At 39.8% G+C, this 20,333-nt stretch overlaps 1 protein-coding gene across 1 annotated transcript in view; it reads left to right on the top strand.

Annotated features, from left to right (window-relative positions):
* The window catches only part of LOC137418539 (calcium-activated chloride channel regulator 1-like), a 119,915-nt gene that overhangs the window by 30,805 nt on the left and 68,777 nt on the right, over positions 1–20,333 (top strand). Inside the window, exons 2-3 of the mRNA XM_068104621.2 lie at positions 556–690; positions 820–970. Coding sequence (XP_067960722.2) covers positions 556–690; positions 820–970 — 286 coding nt within the window. The remainder of the gene's footprint in view (positions 1–555; positions 691–819; positions 971–20,333) is intronic.

The following is a 20,333-nucleotide window of genomic DNA, read 5'->3' as shown; positions in this document are numbered from 1 at the left end:
ATGCCCAATCAATTAAATTGGCCACAGATGGACTCCAATCAAGTTGTAGAGACATTGGATGCACCTTGGATGATCGAAGGAAATTGGATCCACCTGAGCTCAATTTGGAGTGTCACAGCAAAGGCAATGAATACTTTATTGACTCAAGACATTTGAGTTTTTCAATTGTAATTATTTTGTAAAGTTTTCTAAAAAAAAAATTCCACTTGACATTTAGGGGTATTATGTGGAGATCGGTGACAAAAATCTCAATTCAATCCACTTTAAATTCAGGCTGTAACACAACAAGATGTGAAAAAGTCAAGGGGTGCGAATACTTTATGAAGGCACGAAGTCCAGAATATCTCTTTCCCCTTTGTATAGTTTGTCGATTGTGGCAATATGCATTTGTGAGGGATTAGAGACGTTTTCCCCTTTTTCTTCTCCCCCTTTCCAACCCGTACTGTCGGCAGCACAGCCACGCTCCCAGCAACGATGCAAGCAGCAGAAAGGCTGGATATGAAATGAATGAACTTAAAATGTGATGACTAATTTCATTCTTATCGTCCCCCAAAGGAAACGATGACAGAGGCATCTGATTACTTGTACAAGGCAACGAGACGAGCTTTCTTCAGAAACATCAGTATTTTGGTCCCACCGACGTGGAGCAACACAAGAACCCAGAGAAGGACTTTCGAAACATTTGAAAAGGTACTCGAACAATGGCTTTCTCAAGCAATAGTCTTGCTGGTGTTTCCAAAAGACAGTAACATGTGTAATCAACGTGGTAATGTATACAGTTATCAAGAAATATGCCGATTTGTGGATATCTGATTTCAGGCGGAAATTCGAATTGACGATTCACCTGGGAGTCCAGACAGGTGTCCATACACGATGAACTACGCATTGTGTGGACGGCGAGGGAAGTATATCCATTTAACGTCAGACTCTCTCATGATCAGCTCAGCGGTATCAGATTGTGCACCAACAGGCAAGATCCTATTTCCTTGAAACTCTCTAACAATAAAACAATGTATTGAACAACCTGAAAAATCCTTATGGTGCATGATTGTCATACTATGATGCACATGTAGGATTACGTAAGATCTACAGATCTGTATTCATATTATAAAAGATGTGAGTGCTGAGTGACTTGACGATACGTTCTAAATGAAGAGTGATGGTTGAATTTTGATGATTCGGATTGTGGAAGAATTTGCAGCTTTGGACTCACAGGACTCCAATGACCGGACACAGGTTTACAAAAGGTCATGACTTTATTATTAACTGGTTATTCACTTTCATATGTTGCAGTGTGATCCAAATAATATCGTTTAACATAATGGACCAGTTTAACTCTATCCGCATGGTCCTTCTTGTTCGGCTGCAGCGCCGAACTCGTGGTACGCGTTCATTCCGTCGTGCAGGGCTTCGTGGCGAGTCCTCTTTCGTTCCGTCGGGCAGGGGTTATCGTGGCGAGTGCTCCTGACTCCACGTTTGCTCTCGTTTATATTGGACAAACTGGAGTTAATCCCCTGTCCGCTGAAGGTTAATCCCCTTTCCGCTAATGCCCCGAGGTCATGCATGTACCAAGTCCTGGTATCAACTCGCTCCCCTCCTGTTGTGAGTTCCGTTTACCAAACGATAGGGGGGTGCTTCAGCCAGGGGCTGTGACCAGGTGGACAAAAGATTATCATGTTCGGGCGCATTCCTGACTCATTTACAAACTCGTCTTTCACAGAGTTTGCATGTAAAATATATCTGCTTTGTTACCAGGTTAATTAATAAGTTACCAGTGCCAACTAATAAGTTATACTGAGTTACACTTCCACAATTCCCTCATCTTTTTTGTTTTTTGTTTATATTAACCATTAATCTAAACATCAATATAAGTAAACAATCAATCACTTTGGTAATCAAATTCCCTTGGGCATACACCGTCATCCTGCAAGAATCACAAAACATTTCGTTGGTCATTGACTCCTTCCATCTCGTTCAATCTATTGCATTTGCATCACAAATATATTTTCAAAACAACACTTCACCATCACCAAGATACAACAATTTCACTTCATTTTCAAGTTTTGTAAAGCATCTGCACCATCTGGCAAAAACGTTTGCCTCCACACAAATGTTGACTTTGTTTGAAAGGAAGGGCTGATCACTTGTGTTTGAATCCTGGTATGAAATATTTTCTCCTAATGTCTTCATAGCTCCTGCACTACTTCGTGTAGGATTTCGCTGTTGTGGTAACATTGCGGAGTCATAGACTGACCCTGCTCTCCTTGTAGCATTCTTGCCACTTTTTGCTGTAAACCATAGTAATTCCTGAACAAGGCCTTCACCCAGTTGTAGTCGACTTGCCTCCTCCCTCATTGTGAGTGGGCAGCAAGTATTGGTGTGACGTTGATTGGCCAGCAAGATGTGGAACAGGGATGCCGGATGCATCCACACTGATGTTGGGACCATGGTGTTCAGGTCATTCATGGTCCTTACCAGGAGCAACCAGCAGAATCGTGCACAGCTGTTGTGACAAGGGCACAGCCGTTTTTTTTTTGCAGCTCCATGCTGGTTCCCCGGACGTTGGTGAAGTAATAACATATGTCCCCGCATTTCACAGAGGTTGCAGGTAAAATGTCGTTGTCCTGCAACTTCTGATGTGGTGAATGTTCGAAGCCTTCGAACAAGAGTAAGTGATCGCCTTTCGTTCATATGTTGCAGTGTGATCCAGGCAAATGGTCACATAAATTTCCTTGGTGAAGGTAAGCATTCATCTCCAAGTTACACGGGAGAATGTCTTCATCATTCTTTGAGAAAGAGGGTGTATGCCACGATTAACTTCATTTTTTTAGCCACAAATTTTCTTTCTCGAACTTCTTCCCAATTCCGTTAGCACCCCCTCCAAAATGTGATCTCGTCTTATCCTTATGCTCAGTCACATCTGAATCTGCTTTCCGCACACACTGAATCAGATAGGGTACATCTTACCATGAAATCAGCATAATCATGTATATCTTCCGACAGTTTCACATTCAACAATTTGTTGTTTTTCCTTAACACAAAAAGTTATATTCATTTATATGCGTCACACAAATAATATTCAATCAGGTATGTATTTTATTACTAAACTAAGAATAGCATTGTATATGATTACAATCACAAACGGGAATACCTAATTCCCAACAACAATTTTCCCAAACCAACAAATTAAGCATAATGTATTATTACCATAATTCCTCTCCACTTTTTCTTTTCCCTCTTTTTTTTCCTAACAGTGTGTCACTCGTGGTGATATGAGTTCATTGATATTGTAATTGACACAACTCATAACATTGTCGTTATGCCATTATCTTAATTCTACTGTTTATGTCGCCATAAAAGTCTTCCTTTTCTGGTTCCACATTTCTTTCCTCATTTGTCACTTCATGCGTTATCATCGTGTTGTTGGTTACCTTATTCAAACACACCGTCACTAAGGCTTTCAAGCAAGCCACCACTAAAACAATTGCCAATATAACTACTAAACCAACAAACAAGTCTGCTACTCCTTGTATATATTCATACCTATGACATAGTTATATGTCGATGACATTTAACATTATATACCAAACTAACAAGCTTCCTAAAAGGTAAATAAAGAAAATCCCTTAATATGTAACATAATCAGATTATTTGTCTTACCCTGATCCCCCTATCTCCCGGGGTTGAACTCAATCCCCTGATCATGAGTGTAGTTGTGATACATTTTTCACTCATGCTGTATTAATATCAGCAGGTAATTGTATGTCATGTAGGCAAATAAATGTCACTATTCCAAGTAGGAATATCACATGTTGAAAATGTAATGTTTATCAATGCAAGGGGTGTTAAAATGTAATTCAAATGACTGTAAATCACGACTATCATTTATCTACCACTGAATGTTCTGCTGGGCTGCTAGGTGCAGCCTCATTTTCTGTGGGATCGTCCACCTTAGCCCCATGTGCTTGTTTGCAATGAGGGGCATGAATCCAACTTTCTATTTTGGGTCCATCTTTTTTTTTTATTCTTATCAATCTCCTATGGTTTATCATTTCGTTCCAAGATACCGCAACCAAAGGTTTTAACCAAAGCTCTACCAAACTATTTCCAATTTGAACAAAAAATGCCAGTGAAACAATGATTCGAAGAATTAACTTCAAGGGGTCAATAAATTTATTCTATAGCTAGATCTAATTTTCCCATCCAATAGTTTGCCTTGCCACATGTCATATTATAACACCTTAATAAACCTTCGAAAAAATGTTTCCCATCTCAACAAATTTCCTTTTTTACAAATAGCCATGTGTAACTTACGTATTTAACTACAATTTCCTCTCAATTTGTTTGGCCTAACTGGCCGCAAAAGTGGCTGCCAGCATGCAGTACCGTTTTTTATCTACCAAGGAAGTGTTCCACACAAGACCTCTACCAAAATGTTGTTTGTAAAAAACAAATCTGGGATTTCTGATTACATGGATGCACACTCTCAGGACATTTTCAGGCTGCTGTTAACAATCCACTACGATGACTTAATTCCTTTACCCACAATCAAATAATTAGTACAAATTGAGGATATTATCCCTATCACATTCTTTTATAGATTTATTATGTTGGATCTAATTTTTCCCAATAATTTTCCACTGCTGTAAGGCGGAACAATAGCTCTCATAAGTCTTAGTAATATCGTACTTAATTTGCCCAGCAGAGAATAATTTATTTACTATCCTTTCTCATCTGTTAACCAGTGACTTTGTTTAAACTCCAGAACTGAAAACTCACAATAGTTCAAACCAGCAAAATTTTCTTTACTATTTTCCCATATCATCTATGCCTAATACACATCCATACATGCAGCACAATTTATATGCTGATAAAATTCAAGTTTATATTTATATATATAAATCCATGAGCAGAGTATTCTGGGAAGTCAGTGTAAGACCTCTCCCAAATTTGGATAATTTTGTACTCCCTCATTTCCTTTTATGAAGCTCATATCCATAAATAGCTGTTATTCTCATATAAATTCTATCAAAATGGAATCCCCAAATTACTCACAATTTTACTATTTAATTAATGGCTGCTCATAACCCAGCACATCAAATCTTTATATTCCATCTCCCTTGACAAAAGAGATAATGTTCATAATCAAATTTTATTTCTATTTTATTTTACGGATTCTCTGCATATTCAATCCCATCCACATAAAACTATCCATTTCCAGACAGGCACACTGTCGGTGTCAACAATCTTGTAAGGTTGATACACAAAACAATAAAAAACACTAACATTGACACACAAAAATACACACACACATGCATTATGTGTATTTGTTTGCGTTGGAACTATTATTTACAGATCAAGATGGGTGTCAATTTTATTTCAATTTCATAAAATTTGTCCTTCAATTTTTTATAAATGCTAATACACAAATGGACCAAAAGTTTATTCTTAGAAAACCCCTATGATGTCACATTGAAATTACCCTTTCAGTTCCCACAATAATTTATCCAAATTTGACTACACACCCATTTACATGTCGACCACTGACCACTGACCACTGACTTATCAATCGTGTGGAACAATAGTCCGAAATTCCCACCTGATCATCATGTGACCCTTGTCCCTTGGTTTAAAATTTGCAAAGCAATTGTTCCAACTTTGTAAATTTAAAATTGTGTGCCCAACATAAAAGATCCAATTTCGGCATTTGGTCAATTATTACTAATTTGTTTACAAGCAAAAGAAAGAATGAATAATTCTTGCTCCGAAAACTTTTCAGACCCAAGAATCATCGACAGTTATTCATGTTTGTCCAGTAATCGAATCTGTTGAGGCCAATCATCATTTGGGATTTGCAGCAATGAAGGCCTAATCATTGTCTGAGGTACCGGTACGCACTGGTACCCTTGATCTTGGTTTGCCCCATGACCTTGTCCTCCTGTTGACGTACGGACATCTTCTTCTCCAATGTCCCATCTTTCCACACTCGAAACACCGGTTTCTGTCGTTGTCTAATCTGTGCACCTGTGCACTTGTATTGCTGGGCTGCATCTCTACATCCCTGAGTTGCCACTGCAATCTCTCGTTATCTCCTGAAACACGAAAAAATTCTCTGTACCGTCCTTTTTGGGGAGACAACTGGAAATCAGATGGGACAACTGTCACTTTCATTCCTAATTTCGAGGGCAGTTGTGCATTTGTCTCCTCCACTGTATCCTGTATCCTTTTTATTTTAAATTCTAGATCCGTTATCCGTTCTTGCTGTTCCCGTTGTCTGGATTCACCATCCCAAAGATGGAATGCAAGCCAGTCTACCGTTAGATTCTGTCTCTTTCTGGCTTTCAATCTTTGTTCTAATCTTTCCAATCGACTTCGCTCAAATGTACCATCTCTTGGAAACTCCTCATCATTCCCTTTGTCCACAAATACCAATTCTCGACCTGCCTTATAGCTTCGGCACCATAACGGTCGTACATATGATGTGTACAAGTACTTTTTTTGTGGAATTTCTGGTTGTCCTTGTGTATTCTTGCAGGCTCCATTTCCCATTCTGCCTTTTATCAAAGTAGCGTTGGATGTGTTGTAGCTTGTTCCCGGTTCCTCTAAAGCTTCACTCGTACCTCCAGGAAGGATCTCTCCACCTGTTCACACGGTGATTTACAGAGAATCTCCCTCAGCTGTGGCTTTTGCACAATCCAATCTCACAGATCAGTATTTGCAGATGAGCCGGAGGGTCAGTATGAAATGGGTGAATCCTCAGGTGTCCGCTCTGTTGACGGGGAAATCACACAATGGTAACCGCACATATATATCTGTATATAAACTCACCACCTTGCTCAATTTTCCCAGGTTGTCTCCACATTGATAATATCTCGCAAAGATATCAAAGCTTCTTTCTTGAGACCGCATTTTCATCAATCAAACAATCAATATATTCAATTCAATTTATTCAGTTCAATTTATTCAGTTAAATTTATTCAATTAAATTCAATCAATTAGATTCAATCAATCAACAATTCAATCAATTATTCAATTTCAATTAATTCATCAATATTCATCAATAAATCAAATTAATCATTTTGGATGTCTCCTTGCATAAGCCCTTTCCCCAATGATGTCAGGACAGGTCCATCCATTGACTGAGATCGAATTTCATCGGTCGTCACCTCGGGTTCGTACCTCATGTCAATTGATGAATCACCGTCCTGTCCTAGGGTCATATCTGACATATTTCCCCATTTTGCCTGGTCTCCACAAATTTTCTTTGCAACCACTAAAGGCAACTCATCCTTCATTCGTGAGACAGCCAAAATGGATGGCAGATATTAAAGTTCATTGGGAAAAATATCTCATCATTTTTTTTTTTTTTTTTTAAATAGTATCCAAAATCTCTTGGCAATATAAATTTCGTAAAACTCCTGAAATAAGACTGTAAAATTCCTTCAATCATGCTAAATTTTGAAACTCCATCGCTTGTACCACCCAATTTATCCCATAGGGCTTGAAAGTTCTTTCCCAAGTTCATGCAATCATTCTGCATTTGAACCCTATGATATCATTCATAATAATCATCATGATTTTATCGTCATGGTCCTATCATAATCATCTATTTAAAGCGAACATTTCCTTTATCACCACAGCTATGTGGTATAATCAACAATAGAATAAAACTGTACATAGCAACAGGCTACCTCATGGCCACTTAGTATACCTATTGACAATAAGTCATAACAATATCGAATAATCATTGAACAATTCAAAAATCGCTTCCACTGCTCCAGCCGCAGCATTCGTCATTTTGTCTGCTCGTCCGCATGACCAAAACGAAATAAAGGGAGCTCAACCATTACACAGCGCTTTTAATGGCGCATGCCATAGAAACTCAACGCAATTTCGACTCGGCCAGAAAACGAGCAAATTTTGCAGGATATTAACTGGAATTAGTCGTGAAAATATATCCAAAATACACAAAAATACCCACCTACAAAAATAAACAACAAAACCCAAACAAACCCAAGGTCGACCATATTACACAATTAAATTACACCTTCAATTATTCATTAAATTACTCATTAAATTACTCATTAAATTACTCATTAAATTACATCATTTCAGCATCGTATTGATTGCTGACATGTTCATGGGTTTATACACACCTTAAAAGGAGGTATGCTTTGTGGTGTTGCCCACCTACCACGTTGAATTAAACTACACCATTTCAGCATCGTATTGATTGCTGAAATGTTCATGGGTTTATACACACCTTAAAATAAGGTATGCTTTGTGGTGTTGCCCACCTACCACGTTGAATTAAATTACATCATTTCAATTAAAACATCGCTTCTACTGCTCCAGCCGCAGCATTCGTCACTTTGTCTGCTCATCCGCATGACCAAAACGAAATAAAGGGAGCTCAACCATTACACAGCGCTTTTAATGGCGCATGCCATAGGACCTCAACGCAATTTCGACTCGGCCAGAAAAACGAGCAAATTTTGCAGGATGTTAACTGGAATTAGTCGTGAAAATATATCCAAAATACACAAAAATACCCACCTACAAAAATAAACAACATTTATTCCGTTCAACAGAACAAACATTTCCTCTATCATGACATGCATGTCTTCAAAATTATATGACCAAAAGAAAAAAGTAAAATTAATTAACACTGCGGGCAGTGATGATCCGGGGACCATACCGCTCCATCCTGATTGGACGAGTGCATGCTAGAGTCGTTAACAGCGACAGTCCAGATCCGATTGTTCAAAATTTCAACTCAATCGATCGAAAAAATGAACGCAGGGATGCATTTTAAAGGTGCAGTGGCACTAACTGAGTTGCCACGAATATGGCCACAAAATTGCCAATATGGCCATCACAAAATATTTTCCTTAATCAATTGGCTCATAGCATAACCAATCATATCATTCAACTTCTTCCTGAGTGTGAAGAATATCCAATCATATCATTCAACTTCTTCCTGAGTGTGAAGAATATCCAATCATATCATTCAACTTCTTTCATAAGTGTGAAGAATATCCAATCATATCATTCAACTTCTTCCATAAGTGTGAAGAATATCCAATCATATCATTCAACTTCTTCCTGAGTGTGAAGAATATCCAATCATATCATTCAACTTCTTCCTGAGTGTGAAGAATATCCAATCATATCATTCAACTTCTTCCTGAGTGTGAAGAATATCCAATCATATCATTCAACTTCTTTCATAAGTGTGAAGAATATCCAATCATATCATTCAACTTCTTCCATAAGCGTGAAGAATATCCAATCATATCATTCAACTTCTTCCTGAGTGTGAAGAATATCCAATCATATCATTCAACGTCTTCCTGAGTGTGAAGAATATCCAATCATATCATTCAACTTCTTCCTGAGTGTGAAGAATATCCAATCATATCATTCAACCTCTTCCTGAGTGTGAAGAATATCCAATCATATCATTCAACTTCTTCCTGAGTGTGAAGAATATCCAATCATATCATTCAACTTCTTTCATAAGTGTGAAGAATATCCAATCATATCATTCAACTTCTTCCATAAGTGTGAAGAATATCCAATCATATCATTCAACTTCTTCCTGAGTGTGAAGAATATCCAATCATATCATTCAACCTCTTCCTGAGTGTGAAGAATATCCAATCATATCATTCAACTTCTTCCTGAGTGTGAAGAATATCCAATCATATCATTCAACTTCTTTCATAAGTGTGAAGAATATCCAATCATATCATTCAACTTCTTCCATAAGTGTGAAGAATATCCAATCATATCATTCAACTTCTTCCTGAGTGTGAAGAATATCCAATCATATCATTCAACTTCTTCCTGAGTGTGAAGAATATTCAATCATATCATTCAACTTCTTCCATAAGTGTGAAGAATATCCAATCATATCATTCAACTTCTTCCTGAGTGTGAAGAATATCCAATCATATCATTCAACTTCTTCCTGAGTGTGAAGAATATCCAATCATATCATTCAACTTCTTCCATAAGTGTGAAGAATATCCAATCATATCATTCAACTTCTTCCATAAGTGTGAAGAATATCCAATCATATCATTCAACTTCTTCCTGAGTGTGAAGAATATCCAATCATATCATTCAACGTCTTCCTGAGTGTGAAGAATATCCAATCATATCATTCAACTTCTTCCTGAGTGTGAAGAATATCCAATCATATCATTCAACTTCTTTCATAAGTGTGAAGAATATTCAATCATATCATTCAACTTCTTCCATAAGTGTGAAGAATATCCAATCATATCATTCAACTTCTTCCTGAGTGTGAAGAATATCCAATCATATCATTCAACTTCTTCCTGAGTGTGAAGAATATCCAATCATATCATTCAACTTCTTCCTGAGTGTGAAGAATATCCAATCATATCATTCAACTTCTTTCATAAGTGTGAAGAATATCCAATCATATCATTCAACTTCTTCCATAAGTGTGAAGAATATCCAATCATATCATTCAACTTCTTCCTGAGTGTGAAGAATATCCAATCATATCATTCAACCTCTTCCTGAGTGTGAAGAATATCCAATCATATCATTCAACTTCTTCCTGAGTGTGAAGAATATCCAATCATATCATTCAACTTCTTCCTGAGTGTGAAGAATATCCAATCATATCATTCAACTTCTTTCATAAGTGTGAAGAATATCCAATCATATCATTCAACTTCTTCCATAAGTGTGAAGAATATCCAATCATATCATTCAACTTCTTCCTGAGTGTGAAGAATATCCAATCATATCATTCAACTTCTTCCTGAGTGTGAAGAATATCCAATCATATCATTCAACTTCTTCCTGAGTGTGAAGAATATCCAATCATATCATTCAACTTCTTCCTGAGTGTGAAGAATATCCAATCATATCATTCAACTTCTTTCATAAGTGTGAAGAATATCCAATCATATCATTCAACTTCTTCCATAAGTGTGAAGAATATCCAATCATATCATTCAACTTCTTCCTGAGTGTGAAGAATATCCAATCATATCATTCAACCTCTTCCTGAGTGTGAAGAATATCCAATCATATCATTCAACTTCTTCCTGAGTGTGAAGAATATCCAATCATATCATTCAACTTCTTCCTGAGTGTGAAGAATATCCAATCATATCATTCAACTTCTTTCATAAGTGTGAAGAATATCCAATCATATCATTCAACTTCTTCCATAAGTGTGAAGAATATCCAATCATATCATTCAACTTCTTCCTGAGTGTGAAGAATATCCAATCATATCATTCAACTTCTTCCTGAGTGTGAAGAATATCCAATCATATCATTCAACTTCTTCCTGAGTGTGAAGAATATCCAATCATATCATTCAACTTCTTCCTGAGTGTGAAGAATATCCAATCATATCATTCAACTTCTTTCATAAGTGTGAAGAATATCCAATCATATCATTCAACTTCTTCCATAAGTGTGAAGAATATCCAATCATATCATTCAACTTCTTCCTGAGTGTGAAGAATATCCAATCATATCATTCAACTTCTTCCTGAGTGTGAAGAATATCCAATCATATCATTCAACTTCTTCCTGAGTGTGAAGAATATCCAATCATATCATTCAACTTCTTTCATAAGTGTGAAGAATATCCAATCATATCATTCAACTTCTTCCATAAGTGTGAAGAATATCCAATCATATCATTCAACCTCTTCCTGAGTGTGAAGAATATCCAATCATATCATTCAACTTCTTCCTGAGTGTGAAGAATATCCAATCATATCATTCAACTTCTTCCTGAGTGTGAAGAATATCCAATCATATCATTCAACCTCTTCCTGAGTGTGAAGAATATCCAATCATATCATTCAACTTCTTCCTGAGTGTGAAGAATATCCAATCATATCATTCAACTTCTTTCATAAGTGTGAAGAATATCCAATCATATCATTCAACTTCTTCCTGAGTGTGAAGAATATCCAATCATATCATTCAACTTCTTCCTGAGTGTGAAGAATATCCAATCATATCATTCAACTTCTTCCATAAGTGTGAAGAATATCCAATCATATCATTCAACTTCTTTCATAAGTGTGAAGAATATCCAATCATATCATTCAACTTCTTCCATAAGTGTGAAGAATATCCAATCATATCATTCAACTTCTTCCATAAGTGTGAAGAATATCCAATCATATCATTCAACTTCTTCCTGAGTGTGAAGAATATCCAATCATATCATTCAACTTCTTCCATAAGTGTGAAGAATATCCAATCATATCATTCAACTTCTTCCATAAGTGTGAAGAATATCCAATCATATCATTCAACTTCTTCCTGAGTGTGAAGAATATCCAATCATATCATTCAACTTCTTCCTGAGTGTGAAGAATATCCAATCATATCATTCAACTTCTTTCATAAGTGTGAAGAATATCCAATCATATCATTCAACTTCTTCCATAAGTGTGAAGAATATCCAATCATATCATTCAACTTCTTCCTGAGTGTGAAGAATATCCAATCATATCATTCAACTTCTTCCTGAGTGTGAAGAATATTCAATCATATCATTCAACTTCTTCCATAAGTGTGAAGAATATCCAATCATATCATTCAACTTCTTCCTGAGTGTGAAGAATATCCAATCATATCATTCAACTTCTTCCATAAGTGTGAAGAATATCCAATCATATCATTCAACTTCTTCCTGAGTGTGAAGAATATCCAATCATATCATTCAACGTCTTCCTGAGTGTGAAGAATATCCAATCATATCATTCAACTTCTTCCTGAGTGTGAAGAATATCCAATCATATCATTCAACTTCTTTCATAAGTGTGAAGAATATTCAATCATATCATTCAACTTCTTCCATAAGTGTGAAGAATATCCAATCATATCATTCAACTTCTTCCTGAGTGTGAAGAATATCCAATCATATCATTCAACTTCTTCCTGAGTGTGAAGAATATCCAATCATATCATTCAACTTCTTCCTGAGTGTGAAGAATATCCAATCATATCATTCAACTTCTTTCATAAGGGTGAAGAATATCCAATCATATCATTCAACTTCTTCCATAAGTGTGAAGAATATCCAATCATATCATTCAACTTCTTCCTGAGTGTGAAGAATATCCAATCATATCATTCAACTTCTTCCTGAGTGTGAAGAATATCCAATCATATCATTCAACCTCTTCCTGAGTGTGAAGAATATCCAATCATATCATTCAACTTCTTCCTGAGTGTGAAGAATATCCAATCATATCATTCAACTTCTTCCTGAGTGTGAAGAATATCCAATCATATCATTCAACTTCTTTCATAAGTGTGAAGAATATCCAATCATATCATTCAACTTCTTCCATAAGTGTGAAGAATATCCAATCATATCATTCAACTTCTTCCTGAGTGTGAAGAATATCCAATCATATCATCGTGTCACCCATGCTATTTATCTGGCAAATTTCGTCAAAAAAAAACAAAACGGGAGCAAGAGACAGGGTGCCGGAATGGACATGAGGGACAATGAGGGACAGTGAGGGAGTGTTGGTATGCAATTGTTATAATTCCCTTTCCCGGTTCCCTGTCGCTCGCCGAGCGCCGAGCAAGTCGCTGGCTCCAAGTCGAGTGCTTTGAACAAGTGCAAAAAAAAGAAGTACTTTATACGTGCCCGGGTGGGTAAACGAGTGTCTTTCATTCAACCGTGAAACTTCCCTGTTTGTCGTTGAAGGCGGCAAAAAGGGCTGGCGTCAGGAAGGGCATCCGGTCGCAAAACATTGCTTCAAAAAGGGGACCAAAAACCAACACCTATCACGGTCCCCGAAAAGGCCAACCCTCGCTTTGCGGGGAAAAATGGCCTCTAAACGGTGGTTTTTTTTATTCAACCGTGAAGCATGTCTCAAAGGCTTAGTGATGGACCTGGACAAAATTTGATGCAATTTTTTTTTTTTTCCCAATCGCCATCTTTCATCATAATTCTGGACCGGCATGAGGGGGGGTTGTCTGTCATGAATTTATTTGTTGATCGAACGAGGTTTAATCATGGCGGGAAAACTGAAAAAAAATTATTTATTTAAAACGGGTGTACACGATTGTACACGTGTACGGACCTTACCGAACCGACAAACAAATCGCTTCATGGTGCACTTCATGAGCCGACTTGCCTGCAGACCAGAGTAAGGCTTTTAATACCCAGCGTATACTGTACATATACTCGCAAGCACACGAATAATTAGAATATTTAAAACGTTTCATCCTTGTATCACCTATGGACAATCACAAGTCCCACACTCCAAATCCTTCATGTATATACACATAATTATTCCCAAGTTCGTAAATCATACTGGACCAAAAACAAGACAAACTTACCTTTTAAAGACTTGTTTGTGTCCAGTTGATCCCAGCGGTGCCTCCAAATGTGGAAGAATTTGCAGCTTTGGACTCACAGGACTCCAATGACCGGACACAGGTTTACAAAAGGTCATGACTTTATTATTAACTGGTTATTCACTTTCATATGTTGCAGTGTGATCCAAATAATATCGTTTAACATAATGGACCAGTTTAACTCTATCCGCATGGTCCTTCTTGTTCGGCTGCAGCGCCGAACTCGTGGTACGCGTTCATTCCGTCGTGCAGGGCTTCGTGGCGAGTCCTCTTTCGTTCCGTCGGGCAGGGTTTATCGTGGCGAGTGCTCCTGACTCCACGTTTGCTCTCGTTTATATTGGACAAACTGGAGTTAATCCCCTGTCCGCTGAAGGTTAATCCCCTTTCCGCTAATGCCCCGAGGTCATGCATGTACCAAGTCCTGGTATCAACTCGCTCCCCTCCTGTTGTGAGTTCCGTTTACCAAACGATAGGGGGGTGCTTCAGCCAGGGGCTGTGACCAGGTGGACAAAAGATTATCATGTTCGGGCGCATTCCTGACTCATTTACAAACTCGTCTTTCACAGAGTTTGCATGTAAAATATATCTGCTTTGTTACCAGGTTAATTAATAAGTTACCAGTGCCAACTAATAAGTTATACTGAGTTACACTTCCACAGGATCATGATGATTCAACAAGCGTTACGCCGAGGTCCCCCCGTCGGTGAAGTGATGTGGGTTGACAAAGTGGAAGACGCAAGGCGGCCATCTTGGATTTTGACATGGCGACCCAATTTTCAATAGCGTTCTTCCTTATGCGTAGATACACCCACACACCAGATTAGAAGTTAGTAGTTCGTTTATTTTTCAAGATATTTCGCTCACAAGGTTCAGACATATATATATATATATGGTGGCGGCCATCTTGGATTTTGACGTGGTGACCCAATTTTCAATAGCGTTCTTCCGTGTGCCTAGATACACCCACACACCAGATTAGAAGTTGGTACTTCGCTTATTTCCAAGATATTCCGCTCACAAGGTTCAGACATACATGGCGGCGGCCATCTTGGATTTGACGTGGGTTGCACCCACACACCAAATTAGAATTCGGTCCTTCGCTTACGCACGCACGCACGCACGGATGCACGGACGGACGCACGCACGGACGAAGGGGAAAACCATAGTCCCCCTTTCGCTTCGCGGTGCGACGGGGGACAAAAATATCGAATCTTGTTCACATGGTGATCAAAGATGATAATTTTGATGTAAATTTATGAACTGCAAACGTAAACATATTCAGCTTTGCTTTGCCACCGGATGGAATTACACGTCCTTGTCCTAAAAATAGTGTTTGTGGCTTTTTTTTTGTTTTAAGGTGAATTGATATCAAGTGAACAGACGTAAAGTTGTATAGGACCACTAGACCTGGAGCTTATCGGGACCCTGGCCTATTGTTGTAACCCCTGGCGTCACTAGGGGCGTGCGGGGGATGCGGACCGCACCGGGTGACTATCAGAGGGGGTGACACCAAATTTTTGCAGTTTCAGCAGAAATTTATTAATTTTTAATAAAAATATCCCTGTAGTTAGTTATAACAACAAAAACATTTTCCGTAAGCCCAGCTTACATCTATCAATATACCTACAAGGCTAAAACTCCATGCTAATTTGCTTTTTGAACCTTCTAATGCGCTCCGGTCAGAGCGGTCATTATTACCCAATTACAATGACGCGTCGAATCACGTGGTTTCGTCTGCACGTGCTCCAAGCACGCGTCGTTTGCGTTGCCGCTGGTGTTTTTATAATCGCTGCTTTTGTCAAATTTTCTGGTGTTTTAGCTACAATATTGTGGTAATTAGTATTTGTGAATCTATATCAATAACGTTTTTGAGAATGAAGTCGTAATTAAAGGAAAAGCTTAACTTGTGCGGTCAGCACTGTTTTGCTGAAAATGCATCGTGTGTGACATTTTCTGCAACTCTTGAGACAACGTTTTCTTTCTTTGCTGCTTCCACCAATCGATGGGAAGTGTTAATTGACCATACTGGAGTGTCATTGAAAACGCTATCAACAACACGCTGGAGTGCTCATCATGATGCAGTTAAGCCAGTTAAAGAAAAGTTTGATAAGTTTGTGGCTGCGATTGAAGCTCTTTGTGATCCACATGAAAATGTGGACACAAGAGGAGCAGCACAAGGTGTTTTGCCTGTTGTCTGTGATTTCACTTTCTGTGCTACCTGTACTTCTGGTGTGATGTACTTCAGGAAGTTAATCTTGCACAGCAGTACCTGCAGACGAAGGGCTTAACTCTCGACAAGGTGGTGGCAAAGCTAGAGGCGCTAAGACTTTTTCTGCACGAGGAGCGCAGTTACCGAGTGGAGCAGGCAATTGAACAGGCGCTTTTAAAATCAGACGAATATGGAATTGCAGTAGAGAGAAGAGCCAGGTTCAAGAAGAGGATGGCAGGGGAGCAGGCAAGCGATGCTGGACGCATTCTGCAAGAAGAAAATAAGAGGGCGATACTTGAGTCCTTTTTTTTTTTTTTTTTTGTATACAAGTTCTAGGCTCGTGAAAGAGCGAACATTAATCACACAGAAAGTCAAACCGACACATAAAACACAAAATAAGGGGAGCGGTAGACAAGATGGAGAGAGAGGGGGAAGGACACAAACACAACATTTGAGAGCAGGGACATCAAGAGAACTGTGGGAGGGAGAGGGCTTGGGGGGAGGTGGGAGAGGTATAAAACATATGGACACTGCAAGGACTTCCACTAAAGAAGGTCTGGTAAGGGAGGAGGTCCATGGGGGGGGGGGGGGGGGAGGGTGACACCATGAGTTACCGCACTGGGTGACACCAACCTTCGTGACGCCACTGGTTGTAACCCCAATTTGGTGGCATTTTTACTGGTGGGTGTGAAGATTTTTGAAGGAATTTAAGCTATTTTCCAAAACATTGACCAAGGCGCCATTTTGACACACTTCTGGTCACGTGAGCAGCTTGATCTCCGCAATTTAACATCCCTACCCTGGCCTAATGTAACCCAGGTTTGGGAGCATTCTAACTGGTGGGTCTGAAGAAAAAGACTTTTGAAGGAATGTGTTTTTTTTTTTTTGTTTTGTTTTTTTGTATACAGAATCGAGGCTCGTGAAAGAGCTAACATTTATCACACAAAACAAATCCAACAGACAAACAAACAAAGTATATAAAAAGGTGAGCAGTAGACAAGATGGGGAGAGAAGGGGAAGCACATAAACACAACATTTGAGAGCAGGGACATCGGAAATGTGTGGGAGGGAGAGGGCTTGGGGGCAGGCGGCGTGGGAAGGGGGGGGGGGGGGGTGGGAGAAGTATAAACACAAGGTCACCAAGGACTTCCAGGAAAGAAGTTGGTATTTCAAAAAAGTGGATTTGGGGTGAAATTAGCGGGGGTAGAAAAGATCAAGGTTTTGGATGGGGGAAGATAAGAGATGGTGGTGAACAGCTGTTTTAAAGACCTGGATGGAGGAGTGGGATTGAAGAGAGTGAGGGAGTTTGTTCCAGAGGCGGGAGAAAAGAGGAATGAAGGAGTGAAGGTGAGCAGAGAGTCTTGATTTTGGCAGTTTAACCATGAGAGGGTTGCAGGCAGATCTTGTGCGACCTGCAGGAATATTTGGGGGACAGAGCCCAGAGAGAGCTGGAGGAGCAAGGCCAGAGAGGAGTCGGTAGAAGACAGAAAGACCACCAACCTGCCTGCGGTGAGAAAGTGAAAAGCCCTCGGAGGTAGCTTCATCGCGGGAGATTCCAATGATTCTGAACGCTTTGGTTTCAACAGCGTGAAGACGAGCTAGGTGTGAGGCAGGAGCACCAGCCCAGACGGGAGAGCAGTATTCCATTGAGCTGCGGATGAAAGTCTTGTATGTGGTGAGGAGCTCAGGTGTGCCAAGGAAGGACTTTGCACGACGGAGGATGCCCAGTTGGTGACTGGCTTTGGACGCCAGATTTGAAATGTGGTTTTCCCAGGAAAGATCATGGCAGATAATGAGACCCAAAAGCTTGAGTGACAGAACTTCTTGGAGAGGATTATTCAGAAAGTGGATGGGAGGGTTGTCCAGTCGGTCTTTTCGGAGAGACATCGTAAAAGTGTGAGATTTGTTAGGATTGAAAGACATGTTCCACTTGTTTGACCATTCTGTGATTTTGTCCAGGTCTGCAGAGAGTGAGGAGGCTGCAGACTGCCGATCTGAGGGATGAGGAATGGAGCGGCAGAGAGTGGAGTCATCAGCAATGAGATAGAGAGGATTTTCAAGAGAGTCAGAGAGATAATTGATTAAGACCAGAAAAAGCACAGGGCCCAGAACACTGCCTTGGGGAACTCCAGCCTGAACAGGAGGAGGAGATGAGAGAAACCCATTCATTACCACACATTGACTACGACTAGAGAGGAAGTCTGCCAGCCATGCATGGAGATTTCCATGGATACCAAAGGAGGATAGTTTGGTGAGCAGAGCGGCGTGCCAGATCGTATCGAAGGCACGTGATATGTCAAGGGAGACAGCTCTAATTTCCTGTTTGGCATTGAGGACCTCCATCCATTGTTGAGACAGCAGAAGCAGCATGTCCAGAGTACAATGGCCTGGTCTGAAACCAAATTGATGATCAGAGATCAAGCCATTGGAGAAGAGGAAAGATTTCATATCTGAAGCAATGATGGATTCCATGACTTTGCTGATAATTTTGAGAAGGCTGATTGGTCTGTAGTTGCTAGGATCTGTTTTTGCACCTTTTTTGTGTAAAGCGGTGATGTTGGCTGATTTCCAAGCAGATGGCAGATGACCTTGAGCAAAAGAGAGGGTGAAGAGAACAGAGAGAGGGAGTGAAAGAGCGGAAGAACAGGATTTTAGGACCCGTGGGCTGATGCCATCAGGTCCAGTTGCAGAATCAGAGTCGAGGTTTGACAGAAACGTTTCCACCTTGTCAGGAGGAAAGGACACAGAGTCCAGGAGCAGCTGGGTATGACTGGGTACGGTGGGTACAGAGAAGGATGGGTTTGGGACACAAGATTTAGAGGCAAACACAGAGTTGAGGCATTCAGCTTTTTCACGTGCGGAGTCAGCTGTGTAGCCATTTGAGGTAAGGGAGGGGATGGAGGGGGAACAAACACCAGAAACAGATTTGACCAGACACCACCAGAATTTGGAAGAGGGAGACAGATAAGAGAGTTTGGTCTTGAGAACGGAGAGATATTGTTTCCTGGCTCTCCTGAGGGTGGACACACACTTGTTTCGGGCTTTGTGAAAGGAAATGAGATTTCCTTCCATTGGATTTGCTTTCCAGGAGACGAAGGCAAGTTGTTTCTGGGCAACAGCCTCACCACAAGATTCCGTGTACCATGGACGGGAGGAAGGGTATGACAACTGAAGACGAGATGGGATAAATTTGTGCATGAGAGAGAGCAATTTACTTTGGAAGAATTCCCAGGATGGGTTGATGGCAGAGGTGGTCAAGATGGGAGACCAGTCCAGATGATTGATGGCTGCTTGAAGACCGTGCCAGTTGGCCTGAGTGAAATGCCAGACTCGTCGACGCTGAGCAGGCTCCCTGAGGATGGTCAGAGAGATGTCCACTTTAACAAGGACATGATCAGATGATCCGATCGGAGCAGAAGAAGAGCAGCAGACATTTTCAGGGAAGTTAGTCATAACCAAGTCCAGAAGAGAAGATGCTCCGTTGACTGAGATCTGGGTTGGGAAATTGACAGATTGTGTCAGTCCCAGTGAGTCGCAGAAGTCCTTTGCTGAGGAGCCATGGCTGGTGAGAGAGGTACCCACACCCAGCCAACTGGCATGGTGACAATTGAAATCACCACATATGAGGAAGAGAGAGTTGGGTAGATAAAAGTTGGTCCATATTATCAGACAGTGAGATGTAGATGGAGTCATCACTGTTTGGTGGACGGTACAACACACATATGAACAAAAG

The sequence above is a fragment of the Myxine glutinosa genome, chromosome 9 (assembly GCF_964187855.1).
Source record: "Myxine glutinosa chromosome 9, kmMyxGlut1.1, whole genome shotgun sequence".
Classification (NCBI taxonomy): Eukaryota; Metazoa; Chordata; class Myxini; order Myxiniformes; family Myxinidae; genus Myxine; species Myxine glutinosa.
Note: the sequence above shows the minus strand (reverse complement) of the source record. Positions and strands in the feature narration are given on the sequence as shown.